This window comes from Mandrillus leucophaeus, unplaced genomic scaffold, assembly GCF_000951045.1.
Source record: "Mandrillus leucophaeus isolate KB7577 unplaced genomic scaffold, Mleu.le_1.0 Scaffold76, whole genome shotgun sequence".
In the NCBI taxonomy this organism is placed as follows: domain Eukaryota; kingdom Metazoa; phylum Chordata; class Mammalia; order Primates; family Cercopithecidae; genus Mandrillus; species Mandrillus leucophaeus.
The window spans coordinates 6,190,740-6,210,000 of record NW_012108252.1 but is presented as its reverse complement, the minus strand read 5'-3'; the positions used below and the strand labels follow the sequence as shown (position 1 = coordinate 6,210,000).

The following is a 19,261-nucleotide window of genomic DNA, read 5'->3' as shown; positions in this document are numbered from 1 at the left end:
GAGGCAGAGGTTTCAGTGAGCCAAGATCACACCACTGCACTCCAGCCTGGGCGACAGATTGAGACTCTGACTCAAAAAAAAAAAAAAAAAAAAAAAACAAATGGTTGGGTACCACTGCTCTATTGTCCCGTCATTGGGACCAAGGGCACTTCTTTGGGATATACCACCATCCCAGATATCCAGATGGAAAGAGGACCTGGGGACCTCTGTGCCTAAAGGGAGGCTTGTCAATCATCTCTTCTTCTGTGACAGAGTTAGGGGTATGGAGAGAGTGTGGAGAGTTCAGGGTCTCACAGCAACATCTCACATTTCTCACTCTCCCCTAACTCTTTCCCTCTTCCTCTCCTCAGAGGTTTTTTCTTCTCTAGAGTGTGGAAAAATTTCACACTTACCAAGCATTCATTCCAGATCTTCCTGTCATTCATCAAGAGGGCAGCTTTTTAAACTTTAAGAGCCAAGAATTTCAAGAGTGTTGATTGGGCCCCTTGGTGTGAGTATTTGGGGAATGTCTCCGGTAATGTCCCGAATGCTATTCTGTCGCAGAAGCCACCCTCTGTGCCTGTCTTTGGTGTGGTCCCATCTGTGTGATTTTCCTTGATCTCATTTGGTTTTTGAGAAGGAGTGTGGTGAAGTGTTTGAATACCCCTTCTCTAACTGCTGGCTTTCCAGATATTTCTGGAGGCATTGTTAGTTTCGCTTAATTTTCCTTAAATTCAGGTTTAACAGCTTTAGCTTTGATTCACAAACACTAACTAAATTTAGGTAATAATTATTGAATTGCAATGAATACCCACTGATTATATACTAATGAAGATTGCTTTCTACAGACATGAATCTCATAGTCTGAGAATCTGGATCTTATAGTGAGTCTGCACCCTAAAGTGAATTGTATCAAACATTTAAAAAAATCACAGTATCTGCTTTTCACTTTAACACAACGTAGGATGCAACTGTCACTCTTCCTGCCTACCTTCTGAAAAACATGCAGTGTTTATTGAATTCTTGCTTAATAAACATTAAGTTCTTTTTTAAAAATTTATTTTTTAACGGGAATTTTTTCTAAGAACTTACCAGAAAATATACCCTGGTGCTTCTTTATCTTTTCTTTCTTTTTTTTTTTTTTTTTTTTTTTGAGACGGAGTCTTGGTCTGTCGCCCAGGCTGGGGTGCAGTGGCACAATCTCGGCTCACTGCAACCTCCACCTCCTGGGTTCACGCCATTCTCCTGCCTCAGCCTCCCGAGCAGCTGGGACTATAGGCGCTCGCCACTACGCCCGGCTAATTTTTTGTATTCTTTAGTAGAGACGGGGTTTCACTGTGTTAGCCAGGATGGTCTCGATGTCCTGACCTCGTGATCCGCCCGCCTCGGCCTCCCAAAGTGCTGGGATTACAGGCGTGAGCCACCGCGCCCGGCCGCTTCTTTATCTTTTCTACCCATCTGTAGTGAAAAGCAACAACAGCAAATTGAATTAAATGTCAGATTCACCACTGGAGTTCTTGTGCCTTTATGGTCTGGTGTTACAAAGCATCAATGGCAATATATAAATGTCTTTTAAAAGTTTTCATTTTCTAAAAATTCTATCTGTAGAGAAGGAAGAGCATATATCATTGTAAAACAGAATTCACTTGTCCTAAAATAATAAAGTCCCAGTGTCAGATTTAGTGAATCAGTATTTCTGGATACCACCAAAACTAGCTGTTTTTATGCTAGTACTGGGTGGTCCAAAAAGACGAAGTATTGAATCAATTCTACGTTTTTTGGAGGAGCAGTGGAAAAACAAATATAGGAAACAGGTCAGCCATTATTGACTCTGGAAAAGACATGTTCTGTTAAATTTCCTTCCCATTAGGATTTTAGCGTATGATTGTGCAGTGGTTTGGATACAGATAGATAGATAGATAGATAGATAGATATAGATAGATAGATAGATAGATAGATAGATAGATAGATAGATAGATAATTTGTGGAATTTGGACTCAGATTTGGTTCATATTTTGAGAGCCTGAGAATCAATAAAAATCATGTAATACTAAGTGATAATATTGATTAAAAATTCATTCCATAAGTGTTTGTTGTACTTCATTAGCAAGCTCCATCAGCAGTGATGATGATGATGATGATAGTTTTTAAATGCTTTTGAGGTTTGTTGTGGCTCTGTGAGAAGACCATTGTAGGCTCTCATCAGGGCCTATTTCTGTTTTAGTCTCTGACTAGGGCTTCCATCCCTCATGCCTGTGAAATACTGACGATCTTTGCAAGTACTGCCTTACATAAGAAGAGAAGCACACAGTAGGGCAAGACAGTACAAATTCATACTAACTTTCCCCATTTCATTACAGCAAATTCTTCTTCATGCTAGAGAAAACTCAACAAAAGTTGTATTTCTCATTACTGATGGATATTCCAATGGGGGAGACCCTAGACCAATTGCGGCATCACTGCGAGATTCAGGAGTGGAGATCTTCACTTTTGGCATATGGCAAGGGAACATTCGAGAGCTGAATGACATGGCTTCCGCCCCAAAGGAGGAGCACTGTTACCTGCTACACAGTTTTGAAGAATTTGAGGCTTTAGCTCGCCGAGCATTGCATGAAGGTAATGGAAACCTAATGGCATCACAAAGGTACTTTTAAATGAGGTTTCCTTCCCTCACTGCTTGAAACCCACAGGAGGGTAATATCAAACCCTCACAAGGTCTTTGCTGAATATGATGCCCATGTGTCCTTTGGGCATCGTGATATGTGCTAAACTTCACAGAGATGACATTCTGACCTTGCAACAAGAGAGGTCCTTTTGCTTTTTTCTTAGCAGCTGTTATGTGTTTTCACTAAAATATCCATGTGCTCCCACCTTAGAATCAATGGAATAATTTAGGTGTGTTTTGAGGCCACACACAGAGTGGGAAGCCTTGACTTAGATCTCTTTACAGTTATCTGGACAGAGGAAGTAAACATTCAGAGACATGCTCAGTGAAACTCACCAGAATGTTTCCAGAAATACACATGAAGATATAGGAACAATAAATACTTAACACGTACTTCTTGCCCTGACAATTTGAAGATAAATATGCTTATGTAAAAACTTAAGAGCATTAACCCTAAAAGGGAAGAAAATCAGCAAATGCATCATTATTAGAGCTTTTTGTGCATCACTCATAATTTAATTATAAATTTTAATTTATCACTTATATCATAATTATACATTATATTAAGTTAGCTATGTAATTTAAGCTAAACTTCCTATTAGAATATAGGTTTATGTCTTAGTGAGCTAGGAGAAGAAAACACAGACTAGGAAGAGATCACAGAAAATCTAGCCTCAGATTAAAGTGATGTGGCAAATTCGGCTTGATCCTTGCAGGTATCCATGTTAAAGAATCGGTTTGAGGGGGAAACCATGGCAACATGAGTTCTAGGAAATCAGTGATGTTCATAATAGGTAGGTTAGCTCTACTGGAGTTTCTTTAAAAAAAAAAAAAGTAATAAAAATGGTGTCTTGCTATGTTGCTCAGGCTGGTCTCAAACTCCTGGGCTCAAGCAGTTCTCCCACCTGGGCCTCCCAAAGTGCTGGAATTATAGACATGAGTCACCATGCTTAAAGCAAAAAAGATTGATCTCTCTGAGGGATGATGCTGGCCAAAGTTTTTGGAGGCTAGGATTTTAGTGAAGTGAGTAAGGACTTAGGACAGGGCTTAGAAGCAGCAAGAAACTGAGTATGGGAAATAAAGTATGGATTTGGGTTTAAACAGGTTTGGATTTAAGTTCTGGGACTGCAACTTAATGAAATCTAATTTTTAACAACTAAGCCTTAAAAATCCAGAATGTCTGGATTTAAATCCCAATTTTGTTACCTACTAGCTGAGTTTTTTTTGTTTTTTTGTTTGTTTTGTTTTTACATATCATTTATCTTTTATATTCCTTAGGTTTCTTGTAAATAGAATAGGAAATGAGAATAGTACCTACTTCATAGAATTATTACAAGGATTAAATGGGTTAATACATATAAAGTGATGAGAAAGTTCCTGATGGCTTATTATACTCAGCACTCAATAAACCGTCTACTCTTACTGATATTTATTATTTATTAACATAAATTATTATTTGTTATTAATTACCCTAGGCAATTTATTTAACAACTATGAACTTCAATTTTCTCTCCATTAAGAATGGAAAATATTATTATATGTATCACAGAGGTTTTCAGGAGGATTAAATAAAATATTTACAACATCACCAATATAGTATCTAGCACACAGGAGAAGTTCAGTAACTGACTACCTTTGTTTCTCCTTTTCTCCAAGGAAAGTGATATGTTAAGTGGGAAAACAGGGGGGTTGCAGTTGGAGATAGTGGGTGTTGCCAGATGGGATTATGAAATTATGAGTGCTATCAACAAATTTCAACTCCTGTCGTCCCTCTGTCTTCTAGGACTGGGGACTTCTGTCCTGATGGAAGTTGACCCAGAAAACTAGGGTCAACAACGAAAGGGTTTTGGTTGCCATAATGCAATAAGGTTTTAGAAGACACCACATTTATTACACTAAACTAATATCTAAAATGTGTAATACTTTAGTTGAGTTTCTAGGTTTAGTAAGTAAAACCCTGTTTTTACTGGAAAGACATGATCAGATGAAAGGAAATGAGCCTCGTTTCCCCTGCCTCTGTGTTCTCTGTAGCTACTTTCAATTTTGATGGATCCACTTTGGGTTTCACTACTGTTCATGTTTCTGGCCATTCTCAATAGACATAGGTTATAGAATAATAACTTTCCCCGTTTGTACCTCCTCCACTTATCTCCCTTTCAGACCTGAATACTAGTACACTAGTCTTGACAGCTATGTTTTTCTCTTCTCACCCTTTTTGAGACAGGGTCTCATTCTGTCACACAGGCTGTAGTGCAGTGGTGTGATCACAGCTCACTGCAGCCTCCACCTCCCAGGCTCAAGGGATCCTCCACCTCAGTCTTCCAAGTATCTGGGACAACAGGCGTGTACCACCATGCCCAGCTAATTTTTTTTAATTGTTATTGTTTTTGTAGAGACAGGGTCTCACTATGTTACCTAGGTTGGACAACTAGGTTTTCCTTGCTCCCTGACTTGCTTTACTGCCAAAGAAACCTGTAGTCCAGTGTCTCAGAGCTAAGTCCTGGGGGCCTGTGTTACAGATCTTTTACCTACACCACAGTCTATTGGAAGGAGCTCACCGGGGTACCTGGTTGCCCTGGGTTCTTTCCGTTGGGGCTGTAGTCTTCCCTTTGCTTTGCCCCTATCTAGATGAGACAGATGTTCTATATTTGAGTTTACCACCAATCTCCTTCCCAGGTGTCCAATTGCAGCCCATGTGTCTTGCTGGAACTTCACTTAAATTCCTACTATGAGCCCATCATATCTGGGCTTAGAGCCCGATGGACCTAGTATTGGAATTTAGTCTACAACTTTCAAACTTCTTGAAAAGAATAAAGGACATACTGTTTGTCTGATTTTAGGCCATCCATTCTGGGTCAATCATATTCAACCTTACCCCACCCTGTCGAGTCACTTTCTAAACAGGTCTGCCTGAGTTACTGCATTTCCAGGATGCCTCACTTCAGAGCACAGCTCAAGTAATAAGAATGGTCTTTATTTACCTACTCAAATACCATAGAAGTGATGGTGTTTATTCCGAAGTTGGTGGCTCACAATTAACATCTTTGTGCAGTGATCAGGATGGTGGCTTTGTTTCTCATTGGAACAAGGATTTGGGGAATCTGGTTGCTGGGGCCTGACCTCACCCAGAGGCAGTGGAATGCCGCTGCTTTGGAAGCCGGGGGAATGACCTGCAGAACCGACTGCACTGCTTCCTGCAGCATCTGGAGATTCCTCACTAAAGTACTTAATTTCTGCCTGACCCTGCATGGCCTTGAGAACTTATGATGAGGTCCCAGACTGGAATAACTTAACTGGCTGCAATGAATTCCCAGAGTGCGCTAGTAGAAATAACACACATTCGTATTTGGGTGGGAGCAGGAAGCAGTTGGGAATTAGACGGATATGGAAAGATATTTTCTCCAGCTTGCACTTAAATTTTAATGACTAGAGAATGTAACATTCAACTGTGATGCATTTTTTTATCGCCCTCTGTCATGTTATTTGTAGATTTACCTTCTGGGAGTTTTATTCAAGATGACATGGTCCACTGCTCCTATCTTTGTGACGAAGGCAAGGACTGCTGTGACCGAATGGCAAGCTGCAAGTGTGGGACACACACAGGCCATTTTGAGTGCATCTGTGAAAAGGGGTATTACGGGAAAGGTCTGCAGTATGAATGCACAGGTGAGTCTCTAGTCTATGTATAACAGTGTGTGTTGCTGTGTGACAAATGATTCTAAAATGCAATGGCTGTAAGGAATACATGCTTGTTATTGCTCATAAGTGTGTGGGGTCAGTGGGGCAGCTCTTGGGGCTTCAGCTGTGCTGACTCATTTATTTGCTGTCAGTGGTGAGGTGAGTAGGCTGCTGGCTGATCTCAGCTGGATTCTCTTATGTGTTTGGGTGTCTGACAATAGTCTGATCTAAAATGGCTTTGTCTAGGACAACAAGGCTGTCCTTTATGCTCCATCAGACTAGCCCAGGCTTGTTCAGGTGGGGACGGCAGGGTTCCAAGAAGAAGAATAGAGGCTTGTAAGGCCCCTTGAAGCCTAGGTTCAGAACTGGGAGGAGAAAGATTTGAAGTCTTTGTAATTAGTCTAATAAAACAGCCAAATCTGTCCTCTAGGCACATAAACCAAAATATGCCTCAGTGTCTCTATGAGATCAAAACCAGTGGAATTCTTGCCACCATGCCACATGTAACTGGCAAGATTGTCACAAAAAAAATTGCATCGTTCACTTGATGGCTTTTTAAACTCTTCAGGAGCCTCCACCAAAGTGCATCAGAAAGTTCTAAAACTGCCATCACTTCGAAATGGAATTGGAATGGCTATTATCAAAAAGACAGAAAATTACAAATGATGGCAAGGATGGAGAGAAAGAGGAACTCTTAAACACTGTTGGTGGGAATGTGAATTAGCATAGCCATTATGGAAAACAATATGGAGGTTCCTCAAAAAATTAAAAAGAGAACTACCATATGATCCAGCAATCCCACTACTGGGCAGATATTCAAAGCAAAGGAAATCAGTATGTCAAAGAGACATCTGCACATCCATGTTTCTTGTACCACTATTCACAATAGCCAAGATACAGAATCAACCTCAGGGTCTATTCAATGGAAGAACAGATAAAGACAATGTGGTCTGTATACACAATGGAAGACTACTCAGCCATAAAAAAAGAATGAAATCCTGTCATTCTTGGCAACATGGATGAGTCTGGAGTGGTTAAGTGAAATAAGTGAGGCACAGAAAGACAAATACCACATGTTCTCACTCATATGTGGAAATTTTTAAGAGTTGATCTCACAGAAGTAGAAAAGAAAAGAGTGCTTACTAGAGGCTGGGAATGGTAGGAGGTATGGGGGATGGAGAGACGTTGGGTAAAAGATACAAAATTACTACTAGATAGGAGAAATAAGTTATAATGTTCTGTAACACTGTAGGATGACTATAGTTAACAATAATTTATTGTACATCTTCAAATAGCTGGAAGAGAGGATTTCGAATGTTCCCAACACAAAGAAATGATAATTGAGGTGACAGATATGGTAATTGTCATAATATGACCATTACATATTATATACATATTTTTAAAATATACTGTACCCTATGCATATGGATAGTTACTATACATCAATTAAAAAATAATAATGAATGGAATTTACTTCATTGACATTTGTAATTTTTCCCTCTCTAGGTTTTCTTATAAGAAGATCTTTATATTTTTATATCTTATTAGAGAGGCAAGAAGAGAAACTTAGGAATCTTGTGCTCTATATTATATTTTAAGAAAATCTAATATTTTGAAGTAGTACATAGTTTTTCTGTGTTGAATAGCATTTGTTGGATCTTTTTTTACCTAAAGAGCAACTTTTGTTTATAGTTTGCAGTTCTTTCATGATTTGCTGTTTAGGAAAACTGTATTCCCATGGAAATTAACACCCACAAGGAAAATTTAGGAAAGCTAGGTTTCCTGTATTTTGTACCATGTGGTCATTCATTGCTTGTTTCATGTGAACATTATTTTATTCTGGCATTTTGTAGATGGGTCTGCTCTCCACACAGAAATGAGTTTCTCTGTCTGAAAGGTTCTCTCTTCTTTTCTCCTTTCTTTTTTCCTTCTTCTTTCCCTCTTCCCTTGGGACATTTCCTCTTGTGTCTTTCTTTTACTCTTTTTTATTCTTGTTGCCTCTCATCTCCTTTCCCTTAATTTTTCCTGCTTCCTCTGGCCTTGATCCCAGCTGGCAGAAACCTCCTTCCTGGGTCCAACCATCCATGCTCACCCAGCAGAATCACTCCTTTCTTGGCCCTGCTCCCACCCCACCCAGCAGAATTTCTCACTTAAGCAGAAAAAGGTTGGGGGGTTGGGAGGGGATCAGCTCAACTGCCTCTGAGTTGGCAAAGTGCCTCCCCTTGTTTTTCCTTCCCTTTGAATCTTCCCACACTCTCATCAACAGCCCAGCTTGGCACTCTCTCCAACCCCCCTTCCTTACTCCCCCATCCTAGCCCACCAAACCCAGGCAGAAGAGCTCATTTTCCTTGCTGGATGCTGTAGTCAGCATGTCTGCTTTCCGTGTGGTCCTAGACTGAACTACTCCTTGCCAGCCAGCCACTGGCCTGTGGCTGCCTACAGCCTCAGCCACTCTGTGCTGTGTCTCTTGCTGTTCCACAGCACTAGAACTTTGCATCCCAGGGGACAAGCAGCAGGAAGAAAGAAGGGGCAGTTCACAAAACCACTGCCCCCAGTTACCCAAGTAGCCTTGTCTACTACCAGTAACACATTACAGGATGAAAGGCGCAGCAGTCCGTGAAATGTACGTAGTTGGGTGGGCCTGTCATTAGTGCATCAGTAGAAGGGATTGGAGGACTTCTGCTGTTGGTTCTAGCCAAGAACACCAGGCACATAAGGATTAGTTTATCCATCCCTGCCCTTAAATTAGTAAGCCTTAGCTTACTGGTACTCAGTGATGCTTTCTTACATACAAGATTTAAATTATATAGAGTTGCATCAACACAAATTTTCATACGGTCATCTTCAATATTTCTAAGAGATTAGGAAAAGTGGAACTGGAACTCCAAGAGGTGCCTGTGTCTTTGTGTAGCTGTAGGAGGCAGTACTGATCACTGGCTTCTCTGGAATAGTAGGAGCTAAGAGAAAAGAAATTATATCATTCCTATGGCATGAAGGACTCATGACCAGACTCTCCTTTCAGAAAGGCAGAAAGAAATCTTAGCTATACGTCATCCAGGACCAAAAACCTGGAAGCAGCGAGCCCCTTTAAAATCCATTTGGTAAATAAATGTTGAGGATGTTCTCTACACCAAGTCTGCTGCTAGGCATGAGGTAGGTATTTAATAGTGAGCAGACAGATATGGTCACTCCCTTCTTGGGACTTACAGTCTACTGCAAAAATCAGTTTGTAATTGCTAATAATGTTATGTGTTATTAAATTTTATTTTAAAATGCCCATAGTATGAAGAACAGATGACACAGAAGTTTCAAATTAGACAGCTGAGATCTGAAGGATGACTAGACCATAGCTGTTTTATTACTTAAGGAGAGGACGTTAAATTTCATTCTGAATAGTTGGAATTCTGAGTATTTATCCTCATTGCAGAAACAATGCCTTTCAGAAGGAAATCATTCCTTTTTAGATCCAGAAGTAACCCTAGAGATTATCTGCTCTAAACCCCTCATTCTACAAGAGGAAATTGAGGCCTCAGGAAAGATGAGTATGTTGCTCAAGATAACACATCCAACCATCAGCAGAACCCCGGGAAGAACCCCAGACACTTTTCTCTAAGTCCTATATTATTTTCAAGATATCACACTGCTGTTTTCCCCCATGTTTGAAAATAACATCTTATATACATTGCTTCTCAGAGACAACGGACACTGAACTGTGTTCAAAATGTTTCACAACACAGACAGAGCTGGCTTAAATTCAACCTCTGCCAATTACAAACCACATGGCTATGAGCAACTTAATTTCTTCTGTTCTGAGTTTTTCTGTAAAATGGGCTTAAATTATAGTATAATTTTGTACATGTATACATGCATATATATGCATGTCTATGGACATAGATATATGTCAATGTAATATGTAGATATCTATGTATATAGATGTATGTAGATATGTATATAGATTTTATGTGTGTATGTGTATGCAAAACTGGTTGGGTTAATAGAGAATATACTTAGAATACATAGGATGGTATGTGGCATATCAGTTCTCAACCAGGGGTGGATTTTATTATTAACCATTATTTTGAGATAATATAAATGTCATGAGAAAGCTAATGAATGAGCATTAAGATAATTACTTCAAGTATGAAGTAAGTGACAACCATATATCTTATGAATTCTGTTCTAGGCTAGACTAGGAGTATTATGCTATGCATTCATCAGTGCATGCTGGTGCACAGGCCTTGCACCTAGCAAAGAGCTCTTGCACCTGCTAAAGGTGGAATACACTTTTAATCTGATGAGTATCCAGTGAAAAGCAAGACTGTTAGATGGGAGAAAGCAGAGGAATAATGTGCCATAGAATGTTGAAGAAAGCAGACGTTATTAAGCTTCAAGTCAATGACAAGTTTAAAAAATAATAATAAATTAAGACAAAAAGTAGAGGTTATTTGCCTTGATTAGGATAAGGACAGATGCTGAGACGAGTTATATTTGTTAGTTTCACGGACAAGTAGAATATTAGAAATGGCCATAAGGGTTTTTCCCCATCATTCGTTCGAAAGATGAGGAAATCCCATCCCATCATCATATAGTAAATTTGTGACAGAGCTGAAGTAGAATTAAGGTCTCCCAATTTCCAGGCCAAGGCTATCTCACAGGGTACCCTTGAGACCAAAGAAAGCTGACCATCATGATATTACTGTGGTCTTCTCTTTCTTTCTCGTTGTTCTGGGAGATTGGTGGTCTGGGTTAACTTTGTCTTCTAATAATGACCTCTCAAATCTGTGGCCGAGGCAGTGGCTTCCCTTGAAATGAATGCCACTGTCACAGTTAGCAGCTACTTCATGGAGAAGATCCTGATGCACAAAAAAGATTATAATAATTGTAGATCTGTTCCATGTCATGAAAATCTTAACTTGAATACAAGTCCTTGTTAGAGGTACTTGTTAGAAATCACTGACAAGTAATAGTCTGTCAAAGAGTTCGGTTTTATAATACATGATATATTTGAACTGGTTTATAATTTCTCTTGACTCAAAACTTCAATGAATTAGTTTCAGATTAATCATGTGCTTTTATCTGGTGGTCTTGTCGTTCTTGTTCTTTTATCTTGATGTTACATTACTCCTTAAGAAACCAGAAATGGAGAAAAACAGGAATACTGGATATCAATACTTTTCTTGTGGTAAATCAATCAATGTTTCACAAAAGTGTTGGTATTTTGCTGTGTTTTCTTTAAAAAGAACACCGTACATAACTCAGTTTCATTTACTGCAAATATTTTGGATGATTCAGGAATGCAGGTCTGGTATTTTAACACCACGTAATTAGATTTAGAGGATGGAGAAAATATTATTCTGGGTTTAGTTATTAAACTTCAGCTAAGGGAATAGTATTGCAAAACTGTGGATCTAATGAAAAGAAGGTGTTACTTACATTTCTACTTCTGTTACTAGTATGACTTTCTTCATCCTTTATCTTTCACCTAGGCATTTGGATACTGAGGATGAGGATGATGATGATGATAGCAATAACTGATATTAATAATAGTAGTAGCTAATATTAAATAGTGCTTACTATATGCCAGACAGTTTTCTAAGCATTGATTATATTAACTCACATAATCTTTACAATAACTCTCTGGAGTATTTTTTCATTTATAGATAAGGTAACTAAAAGTCTGAGAACTTAAGCAATTTGTCCAGGGGTCATACAGCTAATAAAGCTGGGATATGAGCGCGAGTTTTCTGGCTGCACAATCTGTAGTCTAACCACAGGGATAGAAATTTAACAAACAGACTCACAATTAAGAATATAATTTTTATGCTTGCATTGGCAGCAGATATGCTAAAACTGGAATGATACAGGGAAAATTAGCATGGCCCCTCTTGCAAGGGTGACTAGCAAATTCATGAAGCATTTTTTATTTAAATATGTATTTAAATTTAAATACGTTTATATGTATATTTAAATATTTATATATATACTTTCAAAATCTATTAAGTATTAGTTTGTCCCTTATAATATCATCAATATTTATTATCAATATTTGATCATTTTAAACTTTCAAAGTAGCATCTTCATATTGTTCAACATAATACTCAGAAAGAAAAGAGCAGAATGAGTTATATAAAATTTAAATCTGGTCATACTGTACTCTATTTAATGTTTTTGAATTATGACCCACTCATACAATAAAGTTCAGGCTCCTTTGCATGGTATAAAGGCTTTGCATGACTTGACCTCTCCTTTATTCTTTGAGCTGAGAGCTTGAACTAGTTCTAGTTTTCTGCAGCTCTTACGCTATTTCATTCCTTGGATCTTTCTTCATGCTTTTTCTAGCTCCCTTTCCCATCACACCTAGCTATTGTCTTTGTTCCTACTTCATAAATGTTGCTAACAGGCAGTGACTTTCTAATTCATTTGGTGTCCCCACTGCTTGTCTTCAGAGCCCGTAATAAGTAAGTGCTCAAGAAAAAGGATGTCAGTAAGAAGCAAACTTTAATATCCGAATTTTAAATGGAACAGAACTCACTACTGAAATCTTAGGCAATTGCAAGATTTTCACATTTGCCTTGAGCACCACAAGATTCCTAGCACAAAGGTGCTAGGTAAGAAATTTTAAAAATGCTTTTAATTTATTTAAAACCAAAATATTTACATTTGATTAACCTTTGCTAACAACAAATCAAATAAACCATGTGGTTGCTTTCCTAGATTAGTCATTTTAAGATGCACAGATCATCAAATCACATTGAGAGTAGTCGGTGAACTCTTGTAAATCCAAGCAGTTGCTTGGATTTCCGAATTTCCCCTGGAGGAATTTGAGAGACACAAAGTATAGAGACAACAGGCATCTTGAGGACAGTGCTCTTTTGCAGAGATTGACTATATTTCAATGAGTTAGGCATGATTGGCAGATTGAACATTATAGCTGGATAGAGGCCAAGGCTGAGGGCCAGATAACTTGAGCCAAAGCTCCAGCTATATTATTTTCATACAAGGAGGAAACACTTTCGAAATAGAAACACTGGAATATTTATTTGGGAGTATCTTATTATACATGTAAATATATGCACACAAATCCCCACCCCTACCCTGCACACATACACACATTTTCCTGTGTAAATATTATATCATTTATTTGGAAAGAGAGAGGACAATGAGCTCTAGAAATTCTTGAATGAAAACCAAAACATTTGGAAATCTTGTTCTGTAAGCAGAGTTTGGCTGATTTTCCCCCCAAAATATCCTCAGTGGTACGTAATAATGGATTTGTAAGGTATAAGGAATTTGTACAATGTATTCCCATTTGCTTTTTATGAAGGAATATTGCTAGCATGTTGACACTGGTTCCATCAACTTAAGCTGGAGAATTTGTAACTGTTGCCTAAATTAGGCTAGTTTGTTCCATTTTCTTTTGAATGAGATAGGTATTCAGCCCTGATAGTGCATTTTCCAGTCTATCATGATTGTAACACACATGAAATTAGACTATTGGTGTGAAGCATCACAAACCCCCAAAGTCAGTGTGTTGTGTTCCTTAGAAACACTCAAAAAATGTAGACAGTAGCCAATAATTCTCAAGATAAGGATTGTGATCAATATCTGCTTATTGTTATAAGATCTTATCTTTCTCTTCTTCCTTTCCCTAGCCCCATTATAAGATACTCTCTCCAATACAAATGATATGTGAACAAAGGGAAAACATTTAACATCTACTAACTGAATCATGATCTTCAAACACTGTTGCTCATTTAACCCCAAAAAAAGGAAAATTTACGAATCCCTCGTTGATTTTTAAATGGCTATCTAAATTTTTTTGTCAAGACTTTAAAAGATGGTAATTCATAATACTGTATTGACATTTTAAAATAAAATCATTGTATCAGTTTCAAATATACCCACTAAAATCTAAATATTATCGCAAATGTTTTTAGTATCCATTTGTTAACAAGCACCTTTTTCATTACAGAAATTTTGGTGGCTTCTTATTTTAGTCCTCTTCTATTCTGCTTCCACTACATGATTCTATTCTAATGCAATATATTTTTTTCCAAGGCCTTCTGTTGATCACAGAATTGTACTTTTCTACTACAAAAATTGTGGATAAAAATTGAAATTAATTTTTAAATGTTCTGTGACCAAAGTTGCTACTAGACTGAGTTATTATCATAATTGCTATTTGTATATAATTTGTCATGCATGTTATACATTTTGATACTTTCTTACACATAAAAATACTGTTGAAAATTCATCTCTTAATAAGATGCATTGTTAATTAGTTCATATGTCCATGGATTTGTATTATTCATTGTTAGGTTAAGAGAGCATACAACATCAATTTTGTTTCCTTTTTTCACTTTTATGGATTTTAGTGCTGAAAACCTTCTTCATATGAGTATGTACATGGGACTTGAATAAGTTGTATTAAATTGATGTCACTCAATTCTTGGAGTTCCTCCTGCATTGCATGCCAAAAATAACATCAGTTATCTATCATCAAAAAAGTATCGTAAATGATTTATTAGCTTACAAGTCCCTTAGGTCCTTTACATCTTTATTGAAATCGAAGTATTTGAAACATTTGGACATGCAAAAGGAGTTGTTACACAATCATTACAATCATTCAGTTTCTCAATTTCTGGGATGCCCTCCAAAAATACTTTACTAGGACTTGTTAAATGACTATCTGTTAGTTTTAGTCATGCAAGATGAATAAGTTCTGGAGATATGCTGTAAAACAGTGCCTGTAGTTAAGAAAAGCTTCTTAAAGAAAGACCCTGCTTATTATTTCTTGATTAAAGAAGGGTTTCCAAATGTCAAGATTTTGAATCATGATGAAGATTTTTCACCTCGGGGCAATGTAATCTAGTAAGATTTGAAGGGGTGAGAAGTACACATTTATTTTGAAAAATGAAAGACAGGCAATTGTGAAAAGGTGTCATAGATACTTTCTCCAGCATACTAATTTAGTTATATATTTATGTTGAGGTTCTGGAAATTGGTTCTTTTAAAATGATGCATGTAACATTCACATGCCACTTGCGAAGTCTTTGCCTTACATGCATTTCGCATTTGCAGAAGAGGAAACAGTTTTGAATAATTTAAGTAGTTTTTCTAATGTCATTCAACTATAAAGAGGTAGAATTCACTGTGACCAAGTAGGCTTCATCCCTGGGATGCAAGTTTGGTTCAACAAAAGCAAATCAATAAATGTTACTCATCACATAAACAGAATTAAAGACAAAAACCACATGATTATCTCAATAGATGCAGAAAAGGCTTTTGATGAAATTCAACATTCCTTCATGTTAAAAACTCTTAATAAACTTGGTATTGAAGAAGCATACCTCAAAGTAATAAGAGCCATCTATGATATATCCACAGCCAGCATCATGCTGAATGGGGAAAATACTTGAAAACTGGCTTAAGACAAGGATGCTTTCTCTCACCACTCCTATTAAACATAGTATTGGAAGTCCTGACCAGAGCATTCAGGCAACAGAAAGAAATAAAGAGCATCCAAATAGGAAGAGAGGAAGTCAAACTATCTCTATTTGCAGATATCATGATTCTATATCTAGAAAATCCTATAGTCTCTGCCCAAAAACTCATTCAGCTGATAAACAACTCCAGCAAAGTTTCAGAATACAAAATCAATGTACAAAAATCAGGAATGTAATTTCACAATTGCCACAAAAAGAATAAAATACCTAGGAATACGGCTAACCAGGGAGGTGAAAGATCTCCACAATGAGAATGACAACACACTGCTCAAAGAAATCAGAGATGACACAAACAAATGGGAAAACATTACATGCTCATAGATAGGAAGAATCAGTATTATTACTATGGCCATACCTCCCGAAGCAATTTACAGATTCAATCCTTTTCCTATCAAACTACCAATAACATTCTTCACAGAACTAGAAAATACAATTTTAAATTCATACGGAACCAAAAAGGATCCAGAATAGCAAAGACAATCCTAAGAAAAAAGAAAAAAGGTGGAGGCATCATGTTACCCAACTTCAAACTATACTATGAGGCTACAGTAACCAAAATAGCATAGTACTGGTACAAAAGCAACCACATAGACCAATGGAACAGAATAAAGAGCCCAGAAATAAGGTCACACACCCACAACCATCTGATCTTTGACAAAATGAACGAAAACAAGATATGGGGAAAGGACTTCCTTCTCAATAAATTGTGCTGGGATAATTTTCTAGCCATATGCAGAAGATTGAAACTGAACCCCTTTCTTACACCATATACAAAATTCAACTCAAGAAAGATTAAAGACTTAAATGTAAAGCCCAAAACTGTAAAAACCCTGGAAGACAACCTAAGCAATACTATTCCAGACATAGGAGTGGGCAAGGGTTTCATGACAAAGACACCAAAAGCAATTTCAACAAAAGCAAAAACTGTCAAATGGAATCTAATAAAACTTAAGAGCTTCTGCACAGCAAAGGAAACTATCAACAGAGTAAATAGACAGCCTACAGGATGGGAGAAAATATTTGCAAATGCTGCATGTGACAAAGGCCTAATATCCAGCACCTATAAGGAACTTTTACAAATACATTTACAAGAAAAAAAGCAACCCCATTAAAACATGGGCAAAAGACATGAACAGACACTTTTCAAAGGCATACATGCAGCCAATGAGCATATGAAAAAATGCTGAATACCACAGATCATTAGAGAAATGCAAATCAAAACCACAATGAGATATTACCTCATACCAGTCAGAATAGCTATTATTAAAAAGTCAAAAACAACAGATACTGATGAGATTACTGAGAAAAGGGAACACTTACACACTGGGGGTGGGAATGTAAATTAGTTCAACTATTGTGGAAAGCAGTGTGATGATTCCTCAAAGAGCTAAAAATAGAACTACCACTGGACCCAGCAATCCTGTTGCTGGGTACATACCCAATGGAATATAAATCAATCTATCATAAAGACACATGCATGCAAATGTTTATTGCAGCACTATTCAAAATAACAACAACGTGGAGTTAACCTAAATGCCCATCAATGACAGATTGGATAAAGAAAATGTGGTGCATGTACACCATGGAATACTATGCAGCCATAAAAGGAATGAGATCATGTCCTTTGCAGGAACATAGATGAAGTTGGAAGCCATTATCCTGAGCAAACTAATGCAGGAACAGAAAAGCAAACACCACCTGTTCTCACTTATAAGTGGGAGCTAAATGATGAGAAGTCATGAAGACAAAGAAGGAAACAATAGATACTGGGGCCTACTTGAGGGTGGAGGGTAGGGGAAGGAGAGGGTCAGAAAAAATAACTATTGGCTACTAGGCTCAGTACCTGGGTGATGAAATAATTTGTATAATAAACCCCCATGACATGAATTTACCTATATAACAAACTTGCACATGTACCCCTGAATCTAAAGTAAAAGTTTAAAAAAGTGGAAGTTAACCTGCAGACCCAGATCTCTGACCCCAGAGTTCATGCTGTTACTTGCAATTCATCCATAGCACTCATTGCTCAGTCATTATCCATCAAAGAAATGATCCAGAAGTATTTTGCTGCTATTTCCAGGTTATATTTTAAATAAACAGTTGCTTCTAAATTGTAGTTTAGTATTCCCAGTGTTTGGTTCCACAGGGCCTGCATGGGGTTGTTGTTCACTAAATGTTACATGATTAGCCAAGTTTGGATGATAGGCAGTGTTAGCAATTTGAAAATGATAGCTCAAGCTAGAGGAAATCAGGCTATGCTTGTTCAAATTGCCCATCATTCCGAACTCATTGAAAACATGGTGTGCCTTATAGTGTGCTAAGTGCTGGTGGTGCCAAAATACACACACAGACACACACACACACACACACATACACACACACACACACAGAGAGAGAGAGTAACCCCAGATATCCACAATAGATTGGTTTGAGGATACTAAAATTCAAGGATGTTCAATTCCCTTTCATGTGGTTTGTGAATGATTCAGTCATTATGCAACTGTGCTCAAATCATATATAGTTATTGATACCAGTTAATGGCATGAATCCTGATTCTGTCACTTACTGTGTTTTTCTGGGAAGTTTTTGATCTCTATGACATGAGTTTCCTAGTCTATATAATGTTCCTCATGAGCCTATTATTAATAGTATTATTACTATTAGTATTATTATTAATAGTAGGCTCATGAGGAACATTAAATAAGATGTGAATAAAAGCTTGCTAAATTGCCAGGCATGGAGTAAGTGCTGATTGGCATAAATTACTGTGCTCCATCAGTGGTAGTTCTCTACAGCAGGAGTTCCCAACCTCTGGGCCATGGACTGGTACTGATCTGTGACCTGTTAGGAACAGGGCTGCATAGCAGGAGGTGAGCAGCAGGTGAGTAAACCTTACCGCCTGAGCTCTGCCTCCTGTCGTATCAGTGGCAGCATTAGATTCTCATAGGAGAGTGAACCCTATTGTGAACTGCACGTGTGAGACATCTAGTTTACATGCTTCTTATAAGAATCTAATGCCAAATGATCTGAAGTGGAACAGTTTCATTCTGAAACCATCCTGTACCCTAGTCAGTGGAAAAATTATCTTCCGTGAAACCAGCCCCTGGTACCAAAAAGGTTGGGGACTGTTGCTCTACAGGAAGCAATTTTTCCCCCTCCCCAGCGGACATTTGGCAATGTCTGGAGGAAATTTTTGATGTCATAGCTGAAAAGAGCTACTATTATCCAGTGGATAGCAGCCAGGGATGCTGCTAGACATCCTACAATGCCCCACACAGTCCCGATAAGCTACAAACATCAATAATACTGGGTTAAGAAACCCTGTTCTGGCCAGGCGCAGTGGCTTACACCTGTAATCCCAGCACTTTGGGAGGCCGAGGCAGGTGGATCACGAGGTCAGGAGATCGAGACCATCCTGGCTAACACAGTGAAA

At 38.0% G+C, this 19,261-nt stretch overlaps 1 protein-coding gene across 1 annotated transcript in view; it reads left to right on the top strand.

Moving 5' to 3' along the window:
• Positions 1–19,261, top strand: part of SVEP1 (sushi, von Willebrand factor type A, EGF and pentraxin domain containing 1) — a 237,981-nt gene that overhangs the window by 33,269 nt on the left and 185,451 nt on the right. Inside the window, exons 2-3 of the mRNA XM_011966393.1 lie at positions 2,340–2,595; positions 6,134–6,310. Coding sequence (XP_011821783.1) covers positions 2,340–2,595; positions 6,134–6,310 — 433 coding nt within the window. The remainder of the gene's footprint in view (positions 1–2,339; positions 2,596–6,133; positions 6,311–19,261) is intronic.